The 21,082-nt window shown below is 45.2% G+C and overlaps 1 protein-coding gene across 3 annotated transcripts in view; it reads right to left on the bottom strand.

The window, feature by feature from the left end:
* SLC1A6 (solute carrier family 1 member 6) overlaps positions 1-21,082 on the bottom strand; it is a 34,050-nt gene that overhangs the window by 7,584 nt on the left and 5,384 nt on the right. For all 3 annotated transcript variants that reach the window (XM_033197392.1, XM_033197391.1, XM_033197394.1), the window contains 5 exons: positions 15,763-15,974; positions 14,804-14,941; positions 11,327-11,531; positions 7,345-7,387; positions 4,735-5,078 (listed from right to left, as the gene is read on the bottom strand). In XM_033197392.1, the coding sequence (XP_033053283.1) occupies positions 4,735-5,078; positions 7,345-7,387; positions 11,327-11,531; positions 14,804-14,941; positions 15,763-15,967 (935 nt within the window). In that variant the 5' untranslated portion in view covers positions 15,968-15,974. The remainder of the gene's footprint in view (positions 1-4,734; positions 5,079-7,344; positions 7,388-11,326; positions 11,532-14,803; positions 14,942-15,762; positions 15,975-21,082) is intronic.

Below are 21,082 nucleotides of genomic sequence, written 5' to 3'. Positions count from 1 at the left end.
TTCCCACCCTCCATAACTGTGAGAAATACATTTTTGTTCTTTAAGCCACGATGTCTATGGTATTTTTGTTACAGCAGCTGACATGTACTAAGACATATTCTAATGGGGAAGTAGGAGGTACACATAGAAATACACCAATTACAAACTTCAAGTGGTGATAACAGCAAAGGAGAGTCACTGTATGGGACTGCTTCTGAGCAGATGGTCAGAGAGGGCGTCTCTGAAGAGGTGACATTTAAGCTGAGATTTGCATGATAAGAAGGTACCCTGTGTGTCTGGGAGAAATCATTGCAGGCACAATGCAAAGACTGAGATGGGCATGCATTAGGAGTGCTGGAGGACCAGAGAGAAGACCAGTGTGGCTGGAGTATTGAGCAAAAAGGAGAATAAAGAAGATGAAAGAAGCAAGTTCATCAGGGGCTCACCTGTTTTCCCCACAATCCACCTCACTGGTCAATCGTGTGAGTTTCTGCCATCGGCACCATCATCTCACTTCTAGGCTTCAATGGCTACTCCTCTCTCTTTAAAAATTGAAGTCTACAGCCGGGCATGGTGGTTCATGCCTATAATCCCAGCATTTTGGAAAGCTGAGGAGGGTGGATCACTTGAGGTCAGGAGTTCAAGACCAGCCTGGCCAACATGGCGAAACCCTGTCTCTACTAAAAATACAAAACTTAGTCAGGTGTGGTAGTGTGTGCCTGTAGTCCAGCTACTCAGGAGGCTGAGGCAGAAGAATCACTTGAACCCAGCAGGTGGAGGTTGCAGTGAGCCAAGATCACACCACTGCACTCCAGCTCGGGCAACAGAGTGAGATCCCATCTCAAAAAGAAAGAAAGAAAGAAAGAAAGAAATCTACTTTGACTCACGTTCATCATGGATGTATTGGAGGAGGCGGGGACCTCTTGGGAAGGTGGTACAATAGCTTGAGTCAAAAATGAGGATGTGAGGGACTTCTCCAGTCACATCTGTGTTCTCCAAACGGCTCAGTTAGCCCGGGCGAGTAGTTGCTGAGTCTTCTCCAAGTCAACATGACTAGATCCATTTAGCCATTACTCTGCGCTTACTCTGAGTAATCCCTCTCTCAACTTCCTCACCTCCATCCTTCCACCTCTTCCCCTGCAAAATTCCTCAGCCCAAGATTAATTGTGCATGATTTCTTACCCCCTACACTCAGCCACCTGGCAAATCTGGACATTTCACCCAGTCATGCCAACAACAGTGCTATACATTCATTGTTCCCAATTTAGCTGAGCCTTCATTGTTCCTTGTTAATTATCTGCTTATCCTGAATAAGCTCCCCACTCCCATTCCTTTCAAATGCTTTCCCAGGCCCTCAATTTGGCCTCAAGTTCCTTATATGTAGTCTTCAAAGTTTCCCTTCTTGTTAAAGAATAAAACTTAAGTGTTAAAAATCGTTTCTTTTAAAGACTAACTTCCTTCAAGCCTCCTTACTTGATGCTAGTAACTTTTTGTTACTATGTAGTTATGTAGCTATTGACATGTTCACAGGCACATAGTACATTCTACTTCCTTGTAGTTTAACAAAGATATCTGTGCTAGATGTGCTCACAGGCACATCCCAGCTCGCAGCCTATACCCCTTCCTTATTTGAGAATGTTATTACTTTTTCTAAGTCCTTTTGTAAGCAACTTCCTCTTTTCCTCTGTTTTCCATTGCTTTTACCTACTTGGAAAAGTTTTAAGTTATTAGCCAGTTGGGTTTTAGTTTAGATTGTGAGGTCTGGCTCCAGCCAATGGAGACAGAACACAGTAGCAGGGACAAACTGCATAAGGGATAAAAATGGCTTCCCTCCTTTGTTCAGGTGTGTTCTCGCCATTGTTCCATCTGCAGTGAGCACCCTTTCTGCAGAAGGTAAAAATTGCAATCCCAGCACTTTGGGAGGCCGAGACGGGTGGATCACGAGGTCAGGAGATCGAGACCATCCTGGCTAACACAGTGAAAACCCGTCTCTACTAAAAAAAATACAAAAAACTAGCCGGGCGTGGTGGCGGGCGCCTGTAGTCCCAGCTACTCGGGAGGCTGAGGCAGGAGAATGGCATGAACCCAGGAGGCGGAGCTTGCAGTGAGCTGAGATCCGGCCACTGCACTCCAGCCTGGGCGACAGAGCGAGACTCCATCTCAAAAAAAAAAAAAAAAAAAAAATTGCGTTGCTGAGATAATTAAATTTATGTTCAAGTGCTATTTCTTTGCGGCACTAGGGAACAAGCATTCTGTTTCTAAATAAACATTTTACGTATAACACTATACAACTTTCCAATTGTTTGGGATGACATACAAAGTTTTCTCCCATTTGGGATCCGACAGCCTTGTTAATATCGTCCACTGCCACTCCCAACTTACCCCATGCTCTCACCTTCCTGAATGCCCCACCAGTCTCCAAACAACTTAGGTAGCTTCAAGCTTTGCATGTTCTCTTCTCTCTGCCTGAAATACGTCTCCTCTCTCACTGTCCAGTTGAAGTCCTACTCACCTGTCAAGATGCAGTTAACAGGTGACCTTCTTCATGACTCCCTCTTCAGAAAGCATTCACTGTGTACCCCTCTACTCACTGCTCACTTCTCCATGTTCCCAACACTTTTTAAATGTTCCTTTACTACAGAACCTACCACCTTGTGTTATATTGATCTACAATGTGTCTGTCTCCCCTAAGATTTTGTGAGCTCCTTGAAGACAAGTATGAGTGCACTCTGTCTCTGTATTCCAGAGGTCAAGACAAAGTCTGCCTGGGAAAATGCCTGCTGAGTGAATAAAGAAATTTCTGAAGGAATGAAGGAATTTAGAGAAGAAAAGATGAGGGAAAGGAAGGGAAGGGAAGGGAAGAGAAGGGAAGGGAAGGATAGGATTAGCAAGTGGATGAATAAGTAAGGAAATAAGCAGATGAAACAAGTTAGTAGCTGAGTGAACAAATACATGAACAAATGAGTGAATGAAGAGAATACTTGAGTAAATGAATGAAAGAATAACAAATGCATAGATGAATGAGTGGGTCAAGGAATGAATTAGAATGAATAAATGACTTAACTGAGTAAATAGATGAGTCCATCAATGATTTAACTAATGCATGGATGAGTTTGTAAATAAATTTACGAGTGAATGAGTGCATAAATGAGGGAATTAACTGACGCATGGAAGAGTGAATAGATGAATAAGAAAATGAATGAACAGAGAGAAAAATGAGAATGATAAGTGAATTTATTGGTGAGTGAAGAGATAAATGAGGAAGTAAGTGGGTGAATAAATCATTGCAGAAAGGTATGAATGAATGAATAGTAACTAACCAATGCATAGGAGATGAATAAATCCCTGTCGCTTGTGACAACACAGATGAACCTGGAGGACATTATGCTAATTGAAATAACCAAGATACAGAAAGACAAATACCACATGATCTCACTTATCTGTGGAATCTACAATCAAACTCACAGAAGCAGGGAGTAAAATGGTGGTTACCAGGGACTCACAGAGAAGGGAGGTTGGGGAGATGTTGACCAAGGATACAAAATTTCGGTTAAATAGGAGAAATAAGTTCAAGAGATCTATTAGACTACATGGTAGGTATAGTTAAAAACAATATATCATGTACTTGCAAATCACAAAGAGAGTAGATTTTAAGTGGTCTCTCCCTCCCTTTTTTTTTTTTTTTTTTTTGAGACTGGGTCTCATTCTGTCACCCCAGCAATCACACCTCACTGAAGCCTCTACATCCCAGGCTCAATCTGTCCTCTTGCCTCGGCCTCCCAAGTAGCTGGGACTACAGGTGCATGCCACCACATCCAGCTAATTTTTTTGTATTTTTTGTAGAGACGGGTCTTGCCATGTTGCCCAGGCTGGTCTCAAATTCCTGGGCTCAAGTGATTCTCTCACCTTGGCCTCCCAAAGTGCTGAGATTATAGGCATGAGCCACCACACCCTGCCTAGATCTTAAGTATTGTCACCACAAAAAAATAAGCATGTGAGGTAATGTCTATGTTAGTTAGCTCAACTGAACCATTCCACAATGTAGAGATATTTCAAAACATTATGTTGCACATGAAAATATATACAGTTTTTATTTGTCAATTAAAAATACATTAATTTTTAAAAATAAATAAATGAATGACCAAATAAATCCAGAAACCAATGCATGAAATAATAAATGTAGATAAATAAATGTCAGTGAATGGTTTGGTCAAGGCATTGAAGAATGAGTGAATGAACAGATAAGCAAGGGAGTGAACAAGTGAACAAATCATTGCAGAAAAGTGTGAATGAATGAATGAGTTAGTGAGTTGGCCAGTGATTTAACCAATGCGTAGAAGAATCGATAAATGAATGAGGAAATGAGTAAATCAATGCATGGAAGAATGAGTGTAGATGAATAAATCATTGAATGAGTGATTTCATCAATGCATAAAAGAATGAGTGAATGAACAGATGTACACAGGAGTGAATGTGTGAATGAATCATTGCAGAAGGACATGAATGAATGAATGAGTGAGATATTCCATGAACTAACCAATGCATGGAAGAATGAATGAACAGATGAACAAGGAAGTGAGCTAGTGACAAAATCGTTGCAGAAAGACATGAGTGAATGAGTTGGTGAGTGGGTAAATGAATTACCCAATACACAAATGAATGACCAAAAGTCTCCAGCAAGCCCTCAGCAGCTTCCCCACAGCCTGACTTCCCAGCTCTGGCTCCACCTTCCAGTGGGCACAGACCAGGACTCACCAGATAATGATGCCCACCAGCCTCATAATAGCCTCATTGAGGCTATCGAAGAAGTCCCTGAGGACTCGGCCCTTGTGTTTCATGCCACCAATGACCAGCCCAAAGGCCACAGAGAAGACCACGAGGCCCAGGGCGTTGATGCCATTGGCGGAGCCAGGCACGGGTACAGTCTCCTCAAAGCTCAGCACCTCCTGCAGGGTGCCCAAGGCCCGAGTGACATTTTCCAGGAGGCTGGTTCCGTTATCCACTGAGAATGGAGGAGGCATGGAGGCACCCAGCTCAGACCCGTTCTCTGTCCTCACGATGGTCCTGGTTACCACCCTCGTGCTGTATTGCGTCTTGAACTGAAATAGAGAGAGATTGCGCCCAGACTCAACTCAGCGGATGCATCAGAATTCGCCTGGAGGAATTCCTTGAGACCACTGATTCCCAGTTCCCACACCCTGGAAGATCTTATCCAGCAGAACTGAATGAGTGAATGAATGATTTGAACAGTGCGTGGAAGAACGAGTGAATGAATCAGTAAACCCATTATGAAAAATAGTATGGAGGTTCCTCAAAAAATTAAAAATAGAACTACCGGCCGGGCGTGGCTCACGCCTGTAATCCCAGCACCTTGGAAGGCCGAGGCAGGTGGATCATGAGGTCAGGAGTTCGAGACCATCCTGGCCAACATGGTGAAACCCTGTCTTTACTAAAAATACAAAAATTAGCCGGGCATGGTGGTGCGTGCCTGTAGTCCCAGACACTTGGGAGACTGAGGCAGGAGAATCGCTTGAACCTGGGAGGCGGAGATTGCAGCGAGCTGAGATAGTGCCACTGCACTCCAGCCTGGCAACAGAGTGAGACTCCGTCTCAAAAAAAAAAAAAAAAAAAAAAAAGTTGAACTACCATAGGACCAGCAATCTCACAACTGCATATATCCAAAGGAAATGCAATCAGTATCTCAGAGAGGTATCTGCTCTCCCATGTTTATTGCAGCACTATTCACAATAGCCAAGATATGAAATCTACCTAAGTATCCATCAATGAATGTATGGATACAGAATATGTGGTATACATATACAACGAAATACTATTTGGCCTTGAAAAAGGAGGGGATCCTGTCATTCGTGACAACAGGGTTGAACCTGAAAAACACTGTGCCACGTGAAATAAGCCAGGCACAGAAAGACAAATACTGCATGCTCTCGCTTATATGTGGAATTTAAAAGAGTTGGACTCATAGAAGCAGAAAATAGAATAGTGCTTACCAGGGACTGGGGAACAGGGAAAACTGGGGAGATGTTGGTAAAAGTACACAAAATTTCCTTTTTTTTTCTTTTTGAGACGGAGTCTTGCTCTGTCGCCCAGGCTGCAGTGCAGGGGCCGGATCTCAGCTCACTGCAAGCTCCGCCTCCCGGGTTTACGCCATTCTCCCGGCTCAGCCTCCCGAGTAGCTGGGACTACAGGCGCCCGCCACCTCGCCTGGCTAGTTTTCTGTATTTTTTAGTAGAGACGGGGTTTCACCGTATTAGCCAGGATGATCTCGATCTCCTGACCTCGTGATCCGCCCGTCTTGGCCTCCCAAAGTGCTGGGATTACAGGCTTGAGCCACCGCGCCCGGCCCTAAAAGTACACAAAATTTCAGCTAGACAAGAGGAATAAGTTCAAGAGCTCTATTATACAACATGGTGACTAGCTAGTAGCAATGTATTGTGTATTTGAAAATCACCAAAAGGGTAGATTTTCAGTGTTTTTATCGCAAAAAATGATAAGTATATAAGGTAATTGATATGTTAATAAGTTTGATTGAGTCACACCACAATGCAGACATATTTCAAAACATCATCATACTTCATTAATATATGTAGTTTTTGTGTGAATTTAAACATAAATAAATTAAAAATATATTTTTTTGAAGAATAAGTGACTGAATAAATGAATGAGGAAGTGAACAACCAATGTGTGGAAGTAGTATAGATTCCAAATTGTTCACAAGCTCCCTGGGCAATGCTTAACCAGAGTTGAGGGCCTCTCCCCTCAACCATCTATGGTCAAAATTTCTAGAATCTCTACACCAGCCTCGATGCCTCCTCTGGCCCTGTGCTCAGAAGTCCTTGGCCTAAGTCCTCTTTTTTTTTTTTTTTTCCTTTTTTTGAGATGGGGTCTTGCTCTGTCACCCAGGTTGGAGTGCAGGGGTGTGATCACTGGAGCCTTGATCTCCTGGGTTCAAGCAATCCTCCCACCTTAGCCTCCCAAGTAGCTGAGACAGGCGTGCCCAGCTAATTTATTTTTTTAATCTATTTTTTTTTTTTTTTGAAAGACAGAGGGTCTCACTCTGTTGTTCAGGCTGGTCTTGAACTTTTGGCCTCAAGTAATCCTCCCACCTTGGCCTCCCTAAGTGCTGGGATTACAAGCCTGAGCTACCGTTCTCAGACCTAAGTCCTTCTCCCTAACCCTCCCAGATCACCATGGAAAATACATCCTTTCTCCTAGACTCCTCTAGAACCCCTGCCCATTGCTCCATCCGGCCCTTCCTCCCACCTCTTACCCTTGGACCATCCCTTCAGCCTCAAGCTCCCGCCACCCTCCGAATCTCCCTGATCAAAGCGTGTACTTCCCCCTGACCTGTTTGAAGCAGGCCTCCACAAGGTTTGGTGGAAACATATTTCTGCAGAAAAACATCAGAAGAAGGAAAGTGGTTAGACCATGGAAGGGCATCTAGGGTGATAACAATAATACTAACACCAAGAACAATAATAATGCAGCCAACACATGAATGCTTCCTCTAGGCTGGGCACTGAGCAAGTATCTTGCTATCATCTGATTTAAACACTACAATAACCCCAGACGTAAGTGCTATTTAATGCCCGTTTCACATAGAAAGAAACCAAAGCCCAGAGAATTGATGCAAGCTACCCAGAGCCACAGAGCTGCTAAGAGATGCAGATGGCCCTCAAATCCAGGTCTATCTGAGCACGTGGCCAGAGCCCTACATCACCTCAAGGACTTTCATTCAAACACACGTGTGTCAGTGATGCCTCAAAAATCCACAGAAAACTCCTAAACCCTTTTAACTTTAGGTTTCCCCTAGGCCCATGATTAAGGTAGAACCAAGGCTAGCCTTGAATCTGGGTGGCAAAAATCTTGCTGCTCTAATTAAAACCACAGTGAGATACCACCTTACTCCAGCTAAAACAGTCATTATTAAAGAGTCAAAAAACTATAGATGTTGGCATTGATGTGGGGACAAGGGGACACTCACACATTGCTGGTGGGAATGTAAATTAGTACAACCTCTATGGAAAACGGTATGGAGATTTCTTTTTCTTTTTCTTTTTTTTTTTTTTTTGAGACGGAGTCTTGCTCTGTTGCCCAGGCTGGAGTGCAGTGGTGCGATCTCAGCTCACTGCAAACTCCGCCTCCCAGGTTCAAGCAATTCTCCTGCCTCAGCCTCCCAAGTAGCTGGGATTACAGGTGCCTGCCACCACGCCTGGCTAATTTTTTGTATTTTTAGTAGAGACAGGGTTTCACCATATTAGGCAGGATGATCTCAATCTCCTAACCTCGTGATCTGCCCGCCTCAGCCTCCCAAAGTGCTGGGATTACAGGCGTGAGCCACTGCACCTGGCCGAGAGATTTCTTAAAGAACTAAAAGTAGATCTACCATTCCACCTAGCAATCCCACTACTGGGTATCTACTCAAAGGAAACGAAGTCACTATATCAAAAAGACACCTGCACATATATGTTTATCACAGTACAATTCACAGTTGCAAAGCAATGGAACCAACCTAAGTGCCCATCAACTGATGAGTACATAAAGAACACATGATATATGTACACCATGGAATACTACTCAGCCATGAAAAAGAATGAAATAGGCTGGGTGCAGTGGCTTACACCTGTAATCCCAGCGCTTTGGAAGGCCAAGATGGGTGGATCGCTTGAGGCCAGGAGGAGACCAGCCTCGCCAACATGATAAAAACCCCGTCTCTACTAAAGACGTGGGCATGGTGGTGGGCACCTCTAATCCGAGCTACTCAGGAGGCTGAGACAGGACAATCGCTTGAACCCGAAGGGCAGAGGTTGCAGTGAGCCAAGATCATGCCACTGCACTCCAGCCTGGGTGAGAGTGAGAAGTCAGACTCTGTCTAAAAAAAATAAAAAATAAAAATAATGTCTGTGGCATGGATTGAGCTGGAGGCCATTATTCTAAGTGAAGTAACTCAGGAATGGAAAACCAAATACAGTATTTCTCACTTGGAACTAAGCTATGAGTATGTAAAAACATACAGAGTGATATAATGGACACTAGAAATTCAGAAGTGGGAGGCAGGGACAGTAGTTAGAAATTAAAACCTAAACATTAGGTACAATGTACACTACTAGCGGGACAGATGCACTAAAATCTCAGAATTCACCGCTATATAATTCGTCCATGTAACAAAGAAACACTTGCTCCCTAAAAGCTACTGAAATTAAAAATTAAAAATTTTTTCATAGGCCGGGCACAGTGGCTCACGCCTGTAATCTCAGCACTTTAAGAGGCTGAGGCAGGTGGATCACTTGAGGTCAGCAGTTCAAGACCAGCCTGGCCAACATGGTTAAACCCTGTCCCCACTAAAAATACAAAAATTAGTCTGGTGTGGTGGCGCATGCCTGTGATTCCATCTGCTCTGGAGGCTGAGGCACAAGGACAGCTCGAACCCTAGAGGCGGAGGTTGCAGTGAGTCAAGCTCATGCCACTGCACTCCAGCTTGGGTGATGGAGTGCAAAAATAAAAATAAAAGCAATTAAAAGAGTAAAGGCAACTATTAATAGCAAAAATATTTTTTAAATAATAAAAATCAAAAATCAACAATTCAGTTAATTTTTTAAAAGATCGTGCTGCTTCTATTTCCAATAGCAAAGACCTGGAACTAACCCAAATGCCCATCAGGGATAGACTGGATAAAGAAAATATGGCACATATATGCCATGGACTACTATGCAGCTGTAAAAAAGAATGAGTTCATGTCCTTTGCAGGGATTTGGGTGAAGCTGGAAGCCATCATTCTCAGCAAACTAACGTAGGAACAGAAAACGAAACACTGCACGTTCTCACTCAAAAGTGGGAGTTGAACAATGAGAACACATGGACACAGGGAGGGGAACATCACACACCGGGGCCTTTCGGGGGGTAGGGGGCAAAGGGAGGGAGAGCATTAGGACAAATACCTAATGTATGTGGGGCTTAAAACCTAGATGATGGGTTGATAGATGCAGCAAACCACCATGGCGCATGTATACTTATGTAAGAAACCTGCACGTTCTGCACATGTATCCCAGAACTTAAAGTAAAAAATAAAATAAAATATAAATTAAAAAATCATGCTGCTTTAAGAGAATCATTCACCCTCCAGTGATGCTTAGGGAAACACCAGCTGTTCTGACCTCACCTTGAGAGCCATATCCTAAGATCATATTCTAGCAGCAGCTGCCGTTGGAGAATATATGCAAGGCTCCAGGGCAGAAATTGGATACCAAAAATGGGTACCATGGGTGCTGCTATGTCCAGCCTGCAGCAGCCTGTCCCCTTTGTCTCTCCTTGAGTATGAGTTGTTGCAAGTCGAGTCAGAAATCATATCAAAATGAGTACAGTCACCTGTAAACTAAAAGTAACACCTAAGCCACCACCACCGCCAACAGCTGAACAGACTCTCTTGTGGCCAAGTGGACCCCAGAACAACCTTAAAACTGAGTTTCTGGCCATGGTGGGACAGGAGGTCAGACACGCCTTCTTACACCCTCTCCCTTTTATAATCTAGACACAACAACTAACCCACATCAATGTTAAATTAGTGTGTTAAATTAATTAAAACAGAAATCATAAGACTGATAGAACACGCTCCTTGTGGCAATAAGATACCAAACTATAAGCAGGATCTAAGGCCATGCCAGGCAGGTGTGAAGTCATGCACCCTACACTCAAATAATAAATTGTGTTCTAGCTGCCAAAAGGTTCTTCTTTTTCTCTAGGAGTTATACAAACACTAGCCTTAAGATGAGCAATGTTAAAATAATTACAACTCATAAGCTCAACAGACAAGGACTAATGGGGCCCTTGTTCCACCAGCCGTAACTACAGCTTTGATTGGGCAAGAGACCGATTTCAGTAACTTTCTCCTGATAACACCACTGACCATGGGCTGGTTCTGGCTCATTGACACAGGCTGTGCATTTGGGTACCTTCGTGTCCTGAAAAGACCTTTTGATGTATAAAGCCTAAATGTGATACATTTAAATGTTAACTAATTGTTAAGTCTCCACCCCAAAGTGGACATGGGGTCATATGTTACATGCAACTTTGTTCAATATGCATGCATCAGGGTCACCTACATGAATATTCATAGCTCCTCCTACAACCTGTTGAATATGGATGTTTAGCCAACCTATTCAGCATAAAGCTCCTACTCAAACCCTTCCTCCTTAGAAGTGCCTGTCTCTGATCCTGACCAGATGCATACTTCCCAGCCTGTGGGATGACCACTTTGCAGGCTATCACCTTTTACAATAAATAAAGTCTCCTTTTCCAAATATGTATACTGTGATTTTTTAGGTCGGCATACCTGATCAGATCCATGAAGGCATCAGCTGTGGGGATGGTCTCGATCCGGCCCTCCCGGTGCAGCCCCTCCTTGGAGCCCTTCCCGGGATGAATGATGGTGACCATGAGGATGCCGATGAAGACCGCGATGATGGTGGTCACCATGTAGTACACAGCTGCCCGCATCCCCATCCGCCCTGTGGCCTTGTTGTCCAGGGATGCCATACCTGCAGGACAGATGATGTGACCCCCGCAGCTCCATGCATACCCAAGGCCAGCTCTCCTAGCCATCCGTTCGACCCTCCCCATGTTACCAACTCAATAGCCATCCCACCAAGCATCCCTTTTCCTACAGCCCACCCAGAACCCACTCACTATCCATTCACCTGCACCACCATCTTTCTACTTCCATTCTATTTTCCAAATACACACCCTCACACTCCACCCCAACCCTGTCCCAAGCAGCATTCCACTATCCTACTGCCTTCCCTCTACTCCAAGCCAATCTTTTTCACTCTTTCACCCGATCCTCTGTTAACTCGTTTCCTCTCGTTTTGCACCATAACCTAACTTTCTTTCTCTTTATTCTTTTTTTTTTTCTTTCTGAGACAGACTCTCCTTCACCCAGGCTGGAGTGCAATGGTACCATCTTGGCTCACTGCAACCTCCATCTCCCAGGTTCAAGCAATTCTCTGCCTCAGCCTTCCGAGTAGCTGGGATTACAGGCGCCTGCCACCACGCCCAGCTAATTTTTGTATTTTTAGTACAGACAGGGTTTCACCATGTTGGTCAGGCTGGTCTCGAACTCCTGACCTCAGGTGATCCACTCGCCTCAGCCTTCCCAAGTGCTGGGATTACAGGCGTGAGCCACTGCGCCTGGCCCGTAACCTAACTTTCATTCTGCTTGTCATCCCACTATTCATCCCAAAATCCCACCTTCCTCCAACCCACTTCACTGCACACCCTTTGTAGCACATATTCTTGGTGCTCCACTCCTACACCCTTTCCCAAGCCAATATGCTGATCCTTCAGCCCCAAGAGCACTGTCTACAAATAGCTCAGGCTGCCCCCTTCTCCTTCTCCTGAGAATTGCCCTCAACAAAACAGGAACTGCCTTGCCCACAAAAACCCCAGGGGAGACCTATAGCCAATGAATGACCGTGCAAGGATTCACAATGGCCAACTCCTATGATTCAGGTGGCAGCAGAGCTGGGGAGGGGTTCAACTCTGTTGCTCTGCTCACACTCCAGAGCTCCCCACGGAATCAGGTTGACAGGCCAGCCTTCTTCTGAAACCCACATCTTTGCTTCACTGGTTTCCCAGTCCCGTCCCACTTCCCTCACTCCCTTATGAGTTTCTCTTGAGAGCTACCCTGCAATAAATCACCTGTGCAGACATCCCCATCTCAGTCAGGCTCTGCTTCCAGGAAACCCAATCTAAGAAACCATTTCTTCATGCTTTTTTCTTCTTCCCCATCCCCAAATCCAGGGATTGGCAAACTGCTACTCATGCCAAATCCGGCCCTCTGCCTGCTTTTGTAAATAAAGTTTTATTGGAACACAATCATGCCCATTTGTTCTCATATTGCCTATGGCTGCTTTTGTGCTACAATGGCAGAATCGAGTACAATTGACCCTTGAACAGCATGGGTTTCAGCTGTTCAAGTACACTTATGCATGGATTTTCTTCCACCTCTGCCACCCCTGAGACAGCAAGACAAGCCCTCCTCTTCCTCCTCCTCAGCCTACTCAGCATGAAGACAATGAGGATGAAGATCTTTACGATGATCCACTTCCACTCAAGTAATAGTAAATAAAATTTCTCTTCATTATCATTTTTTTAATAGACAGGGTCTCACCCTGTTGCCCAGGCTAGAGTGCAGTGGTACCAGCATAGCTCACTGCAGCCTCCTGGGTTCAAGTGATCCTCCTGCCTCAGCCTCTCGAGTAGCTAGGATTATGGGCATGTATCACCACGTCCTGCTGAGTTTTTTATTTTTTGTAGAGCTGGAGTCTCACTGTGTTGCCCAGGCTGATCTCTAACTCCTGGGCTCAAGCAATCCTCCTGCCTCAACCTCCCAAAGCACTGAGATTACAGACATAAGCCGACTCACCTGGCCTGATTTTCTTATTAACATTCTATTCTCTAGCTTACTGTATTTTAAGAATATAGCACATAATGGCCGGGCGCAGTGTCTCACGCCTGTAATCCCAACACTTTTGCAGGCCGAAGTAGGCAGATCACGAGGTCAGGAGATCAAGACCATCCCGGCTAACACAGTGAAACCCCGTCTCTACTAAAAATACAAAAAATTAGCCGGGCATGGTGGCGGGCACCTGTAGCGCCAGCTACTCAGGAGGCTGAGGCAGGAGAATGGCGTGAACTTGGGAGATAGAACTTGCACTGAGCCAAGATCGCGCCACTGCACTCCAGCCTCAGTGACAGAGTGACACTCCGTCTCAAAAAAAAAAAAAAGAGAAAGAAAGAAAAGAATATAGTATATAGTACATACAGCATACAAAATATGAGTTAGCCAACTGTTTATGCTATCTGTAAGGCTTCCAGTCGATAGTAAGCTATTAGTAGTTAAGCTTTTCGGGAGTCAAAAGTTACACGTGAGCCCGACGCGGTGGCTCACGCCTGCAATTCCAGCACTTTGGGAGGCCGAGGTGGGCAGATCATGAGGTCAGGAAATCATTACCATCCTGGCCAATATGGTGAAACCCCACCTCTACTAAAATACAAAAAATTAGCCGGGCGTGTTGGTGCGCGCCTGTAGTCCCAGCCACTTGGGAGGCTGAGGCAGGGGAATCGCTTGAACCTGGGAGGTGGAGATTGCAGTGAGAGGGCCAAGATGGTGCCACCACTCTAGCCTAGTAACAGAGAGAGGTTCCGGAAAAAAAAAAAAAAGTTATATGTGGATTTTTGACTGTGTGGGGATTGGTGACCCTAACACCCAAATTGTTCAAGGATCAACTCTAGTTGCAGAACAGACCATATGGCCCTTGAAGCTGAAAATGTTTACTATCCAGCCCTCTAGAGCAAAAGTTTGTGGACCCCTGCATAAGCCAACCATACTCCCATCCCACCCTCTACTCACCAAGCTGTCACCTCCATCTCACGCACCTTCCACACCCTAATCTACACCCTACTCCCTGCACATCCACACCATGTCCCAGTCACTCTCCCTGGCTGCCCCTCCAAGACTTTCTCTCACTTCTGAGTGATACTGAGCCCCTTGCAGGCTGGCATTTTTACCTCCAAGGAAAAGGACAGGAAGCCCACCGAGATAAGTGGGGTGGGGTCATATGGGGTCTGGAACCTGGGACCGATCGGGACCTGGGCTTTGTTTGGCCAAGGACCCCAGACCAGATGCAGGCTCCGTGTTTGAGCTGCCACATCAAGGAAGTGGTCCCATGCTTGGGATGGCCTTGGCTCTGGGTTCAAGCTGAGGCTCTGGATGGGTCTTGGAGGCCAGCACTGGCCTGGGCTCTCTCACCTGTGACCAGGCTGGAGACAATGAGAGGTAACACCAGCATCTGCAGCATCCTCATGAGAAGCTCTCCAGGAAAAGAGAAGTACTTGATCTGGCGGTAGGTGAGCTGATATGGGCGCAGGGCAAAGGCCAGGCTGACCCCTAGGGCCGAAAGAAGGGGTCCATGGACTGAAGTCTGGGTTGCCCAGCCCTAGGCAGGGTCCATCCACCCCAAGAAGAGTAGGGCAAGGGTGGGAGTGAGGGAGAGAAATATCCTATGAGTGTGTGTATTCGTGTGTGCACTGATGCATGCAGACATTGTTGAAATGTATGCACGTATGGGTTACCATATTGATATTGTGTAAATGCATGTCCGTGTCTGTGTAAATGTAAATGTTTAAGTCTATATATATCCAGGATATGTGACGGTAGATGTTCACTTGTAAACAGGCATAGGTGTCTGTATACGGGTGCATATACACATGAATATGCACACGTGTTTTCCTGGACATCTATAGGTGTGATTTGTGTGTATGTTACTATTTTCAAACATGCGAATGCACGTGTTTTTAAACTCATAAGTGTGTGCACGAGTACTCAGGAGAATGCATGTGGAGATGTGAATGTGTTTATAAGTTCCAATATACATGCACAGGTGTGCATGTTTCTGTGTTTGCACCTATAAGTTCAACGCATGCATATGTGTGTGTGCAGTGTTCGTACATTGTATATGTGTGTATATGTGTGTGTGTGTATACACAAGGATATGCATGTGACATTGTGTGCACACAGTTGTGTTTGCACACACGCGTATTCATCTGTGTGGTGTGTCTTTATGTGGGGTTGAGGGTGGCTGGTGGGACTGGGACGTGTGTGCAGGTGAGAATGAGGTGGGTGGAGCAAAGAGATGTGTAGGGGCCAGGAATTTCCCCGAAGTCTCCGCCTTTCCCTGAAGTCCCCGCCCTCCAGGAGGCAGAGCTCACCTATGACCACGGCGCTGACTGTCAGCAGGATGAAGGCGTTTCGGCCCAGGAAGCGCAGCACGTGCTCGCGAGTCATGGTCTGCAGGCGCAGGCGGGTGCGCAGTGCTCGCTGCTGCAGGCTTTCCTGCAGCCGCTGCAGCCAGCCCACCCGGCCCAGCCGCTGGCCGCTCTCCCGCAGGAACAGGCTGTTGCCATGGCTGCTCATGGTCTATCTGCGGGAAACAGAGAAGGCTGGGGCTGGTGAGGGCCAGGACACAGAAGGCAGGCGTGGGCAGATGGCGAAGGCTGGGAAGAGTAATGAGCGCTTCCTGAGGACTCTCAGAAGGCGAGAGTGGCTGGGTGTTTTGGCTCAGGCTTGTAATCCCAGCACTTTGGGAGGCGGAGGCAGGAGAATCACTTGCACCCAGGAGTTTAAGACTGTCCTGGGCAACATAGTGAGACCCTGTTTCTAAAAATTAAAAACAGCTGGGGGTGGTAGTCCTAGCTATTTGGGAGGCTGAGGCAGGAGGATCACTTGAGCCCAAGAGTTCAAGGTTACAGTGAGCTATGATCTTCCCAGCCTGAGCAAGATAATGAGACCTCCACCCCTCCAAAAAAGCACAAAGACCAGGCGCAGTGGCCCACACCTGTAATCCCAACAGTTTCTAAGGCCAAGGCAAGAGGATCGCTTGAGCCCAGAAGTTTGAGGCTGCAGTGAGCTGTGATTGCACCACTGCACTCCAGCCTGGGTGACAGAGCACAGCCCTGTCTCTAAGAGCAACAAATAAATAAAAATAAAATTTAAAAAAAGGCAGGGGAGGGGGAAGGTCAGTCTGTTGAGATGTGCCCATCTGAGGACACCTGAGGCGCTGCCTGGGGTTCTAAGATCAGGTCTTGGCAGGAAAAGGTCAAGTCTCCAGAATCATTCCTGGGAATGGCTGGGAAGAGGAGGAAATCACAAAATAATGGACCCTTTTGACATTCCCTGACTCCAGCCCATTCTTATTTCACTGAGATTATCACAAGCCTCTGGGGGCTGCCCCAGCGGCTCAAAGGAAATTAACAAGCCTTTGTGAAGTGCCAGCCAGACGAAGCACCGGGAGGCTAGTCCTCCAAACTAAGGCGGTTTTGTGTCCAGCCTGGAGGCTTTTCACAAGGACAAAATCAGCAGGCACCTGGCAAAGAGCAGGTGCCCAGTAAATGCAGCTACTCTGCCTGAATGCCCAAGTGAGCAACAGGGAGAGCGGGGAGTCCTTCAGGAATGAAATGATAATGACTCTTGGCCACAGTGTGATGTTCATGAGCCCCTCTCGGGTGGCAGGCACTGTACTGCTGTTTCCCAAACTGCAGACTTTCGTGTCTCCTCCTTATATTTGGCGATATCCGTGTGTCCTCATTCACTTATCTAAAAAACAGTACTGAACCAGGCGCCGTGGCTCACGCCTATAATCCCAGCATTTGGGAGGCCGAGGCGGGCAGATCACTTGAGCTCACGAGTTCGAGACCAGCCAGGCTAACATGATGAAACCCCGCCTCTACTAAAAATACAAAAATTACCCTGGCGTGGTGGCAGGTGCCTGTAGTCCCAGTTACTTAGGAGGCTGAGGCAAGAGAATCACTTGAACCCGGGAAGTGGAGGTTGCAGTGAACAGAGATCGTATCACAGCACTCCAGCCTAGATGACAGAGTGAGACTCTGTCTCAAAATAAAAATAAATAAATAATTATTTAAAAATTAAAATTTGGGCCGGGCGCAGTGGCTCAAGCCTGTAATCCCAGCACTTTGGGAGGCCGAGATGGGCGGATCACGAGGTCAGGAGATCGAGACCATCCTGGCTAACACGGTGAAACCCCGTCTCTACTAAAAACTACAAAAAAAAAAAAAAAAAAACTAGCCGGGCGAGGTGGTGGCGCCTGTAGTCCCAGCTACCCGGGAGGCTGAGGCAGGAGAATGGCATGAACCCGGGAGGCGGAGCTTGCAGTGAGCTGAGATCCGGCCACAGCACTCCAACCTGGGTGACAGAGCAAGACTCCATCTCAAAAATAAATAAATAAATAATAAATAAAATAAAATTAAAATTAAAATTAAAATTAAAATTAAAAATGTATGTAAAATGGAACTTTAGACCCCTACTTGAAATGTGAATTATATTTTCAACAACATTAAATACAATGCATATAAAAATTAAAACCTGCCCATCCGTCTACCAACTAAACACTTCACATGTACAGGGTTGCTTAGAAATTGTGATTTTCCAAATTCACAATTGGGAAATTCACAATTCACAAAAAAGGGCCTGAGGAACTTTTCTCTTTGTGCACCCCTTTCTTCATTAAAAAAAAAAAAGCCTACATTAAAATTCTGTTTTACAACTGCATTCCTATAAAGAAAAATATATTACTTCAGAACGAGATAGAGGTGATAATTATTGCACAACATAATGAAAAGACTAGATGCTATTGAATTGTACGTTTTCAAATGGTTGCTTCCGTGTTATGTGAATTTGCCCTCAATTTAAAAAATGGAGCCAGCTGCTGTGGCTCATGCCTTTAATCCCAGCTACTTGGGTGGCTGAGTGGGGAGGCTCACCTGAGCCCAGGAATTCAAGACCTGAGACAGAATGTTGCTCTGCCACCCAGGCAGGAGTGCAGCTCACTGCAGCCTCCAACTCCTGGGCTCAAGTGATCCTCCCACCTCAGCCTCCAAAAGTGCTGGGATTATAAGCACGAGACACTGCACCCACCCCAAAAAAAATAAATAAATAAAAATGATATGTTAATATTATACATATAGCATTTTCTTTCACCTAAACGTTTGTTTCTATTTTCTAATTTTAAAAGAGATGAAAACATCAGGGAAATAGTAGAATTGTACTAGAGGCTGGGAAGGGCAGGCGGGAGGGGAGGATGGGGCGAGGTTGGTAACAGATACAAAACTACAGCTAGAGAGAAAGAATGAGTTTGGTGTTCTGCAGCACCATAGGGGGACTATGGTTAATGATCATTTATTCTATATTTTCCAAAATGCCAGTAGAGAAGGTTCTGAGCGTTTGCACATTAAGAAATGATCAATGTTTGAGATGATGGATATGCTAATTACCCTGATTTGATCATTACGCATTGTATACATGTATCGAAATATCACTCTGTATCCCACCAATATGTACAAGTATTTCGTATCAACTCAAAATAAAAGGGAACAAAAAGAAATGAAAACGGCCAGGGCGCAGTGTCTCGCATCTGTAATCCCAGCACTCTGGGAGGCCGAGGCAGAAGGATCACTTGAGGTCAGGAATTCGAGCTCGCCAGCCTGGCCAACATGGCGAAACCCCATCCTACGAAAAATACAAAAATTACCCTGGCGTGGTGGCAGGTGCCTGTAGTCCCAGTTACTTAGGAGGCTGAGGCAAGAGAATCACTTGAACCGGGAAGTGGAGGTTGCAGTGAACAGAGATCGTATCACAGCACTCCAGCCTAGATGACAGAGTGAGACTCTGTCTCAAAATAAAAATAAATAAATAATTATTTAAAAATTAAAATTTGGGCCGGGCGCAGTGGCTCAAGCCTGTAATCCCAGCACTTTGGGAGGCCGAGATGGCGGATCACGAGGTCAGGAGATCGAGACCATCCTGGCTAACACGGTGAAACCCCGTCTCTACTAAAAACTACAAAAAAAAAAAAAAAAAAACTAGCCGGGCGAGGTGGTGGCGCCTGTAGTCCCAGCTACCCGGGAGGCTGAGGCAGGAGAATGGCATGAACCCGGAGGCGGAGCTTGCAGTGAGCTGAGATCCGGCCACAGCACTCCAACCTGGGTGACAGAGCAAGACTCCATCTCAAAAATAAATAAATAAATAAATAAATAAAATAAAATTAAATTAAAATTAAAATTAAAATTAAAAATGTATGTAAAATGGAAACTTTAGACCCCTACTTGAAATGTGAATTATATTTTTCAACAACATTAAATACAATGCATATAAAAATTAAAACCTGCCCATCCGTCTACCAACTAAACACTTCACATGTACAGGGTTGCTTAGAAATTGTGATTTTCCAAATTCACAATTGGGAAATTCACAATTCACAAAAAAGGGCCTGAGGAACTTTTCTCTTTGTGCACCCCTTTCTTCATAAAAAAAAAAAAAGCCTACATTAAAATTCTGTTTTACAACTGCATTCCTATAAAGAAAAATATATTACTTCAGAACGAGATAGAGGTGATAATTATTGCACAACATAATGAAAAGACTAGATGCTATTGAATTGTACGTTTTCAAATGGTTGCTTCCGTGTTATGTGAATTTGCCCTCAATTTAAAAAATGGAGCCAGCTGCTGTGGCTCATGCCTTAATCCCAGCTACTTGGGTGGCTGAGTGGGGAGGCTCACCTGAGCCAGGAATTCAAGACCTGAGACAGAATGTTGCTCTGCCACCCAGGCAGGAGTGCAGCTCACTGCAGCCTCCAACTCCTGGGCTCAAGTGATCCTCCCACCTCAGCCTCCAAAAGTGCTGGGATTATAAGCACGAGACACTGCACCCACCCCAAAAAAAATAAATAAATAAAAATGAATATGTTAATATTATACATTATAGCATTTTCTTTCACCTAAACGTTTGTTTCTATTTTCTAATTTTAAAAGAGATGAAAACATCAGGGAAATAGTAGAATTGTACTAGAGGCTGGGAAGGGCAGGCGGGAGGGGAGGATGGGGCGAGGTTGGTTAACAGATACAAAACTACAGCTAGAGAGAAAGAATGAGTTCTGGTGTTCTGCAGCACCATAGGGGGACTATGGTTAATGATCATTTATTCTATATTTTCCAAAATGCCAGTAGAGAAGGTTCTGAGCGTTTGCACATTAAGAAATGATCAATGTTTGAGATGATGGATATGCTAATTACCCTGATTTGATCATTACGCATTGTATACATGTATCGAAATATCACTCTGTATCCCACCAATATGTACAAGTATTTCGTATCAACTCAAAATAAAAGGGAACAAAAAGAAATGAAAACGGCCAGGGCGCAGTGTCTCGCATCTGTAATCCCAGCACTCTGGGAGGCCGAGGCAGAAGGATCACTTGAGGTCAGGAATTCGAGCTCGCCAGCCTGGCCAACATGGCGAAACCCCATCCTACGAAAAATACAAAAATTAGCTGGATGTGTCACACGCCTGTAATCCCAGCTACTCCAGAGGCTGAGGCAGGAAAATCGCTTGAACCTGGGAGGCAGAGGTCACAGTGAGCCAAGATTGCACCACTGCACTCCAGCCTGGGTGACAGAGCCAGACTTTGCCAAAAAAAAAAAGAGGGAGAGGAGAGGAGAGGAGAGGGGAGGGGAG

The sequence above is a fragment of the Trachypithecus francoisi genome, unplaced genomic scaffold, assembly GCF_009764315.1.
Source record: "Trachypithecus francoisi isolate TF-2019V2 unplaced genomic scaffold, Tfra_2.0 Lachesis_group5, whole genome shotgun sequence".
NCBI classification, from domain to species: Eukaryota; Metazoa; Chordata; class Mammalia; order Primates; family Cercopithecidae; genus Trachypithecus; species Trachypithecus francoisi.
This window is presented reverse-complemented; position numbering and strand designations above follow the sequence as displayed.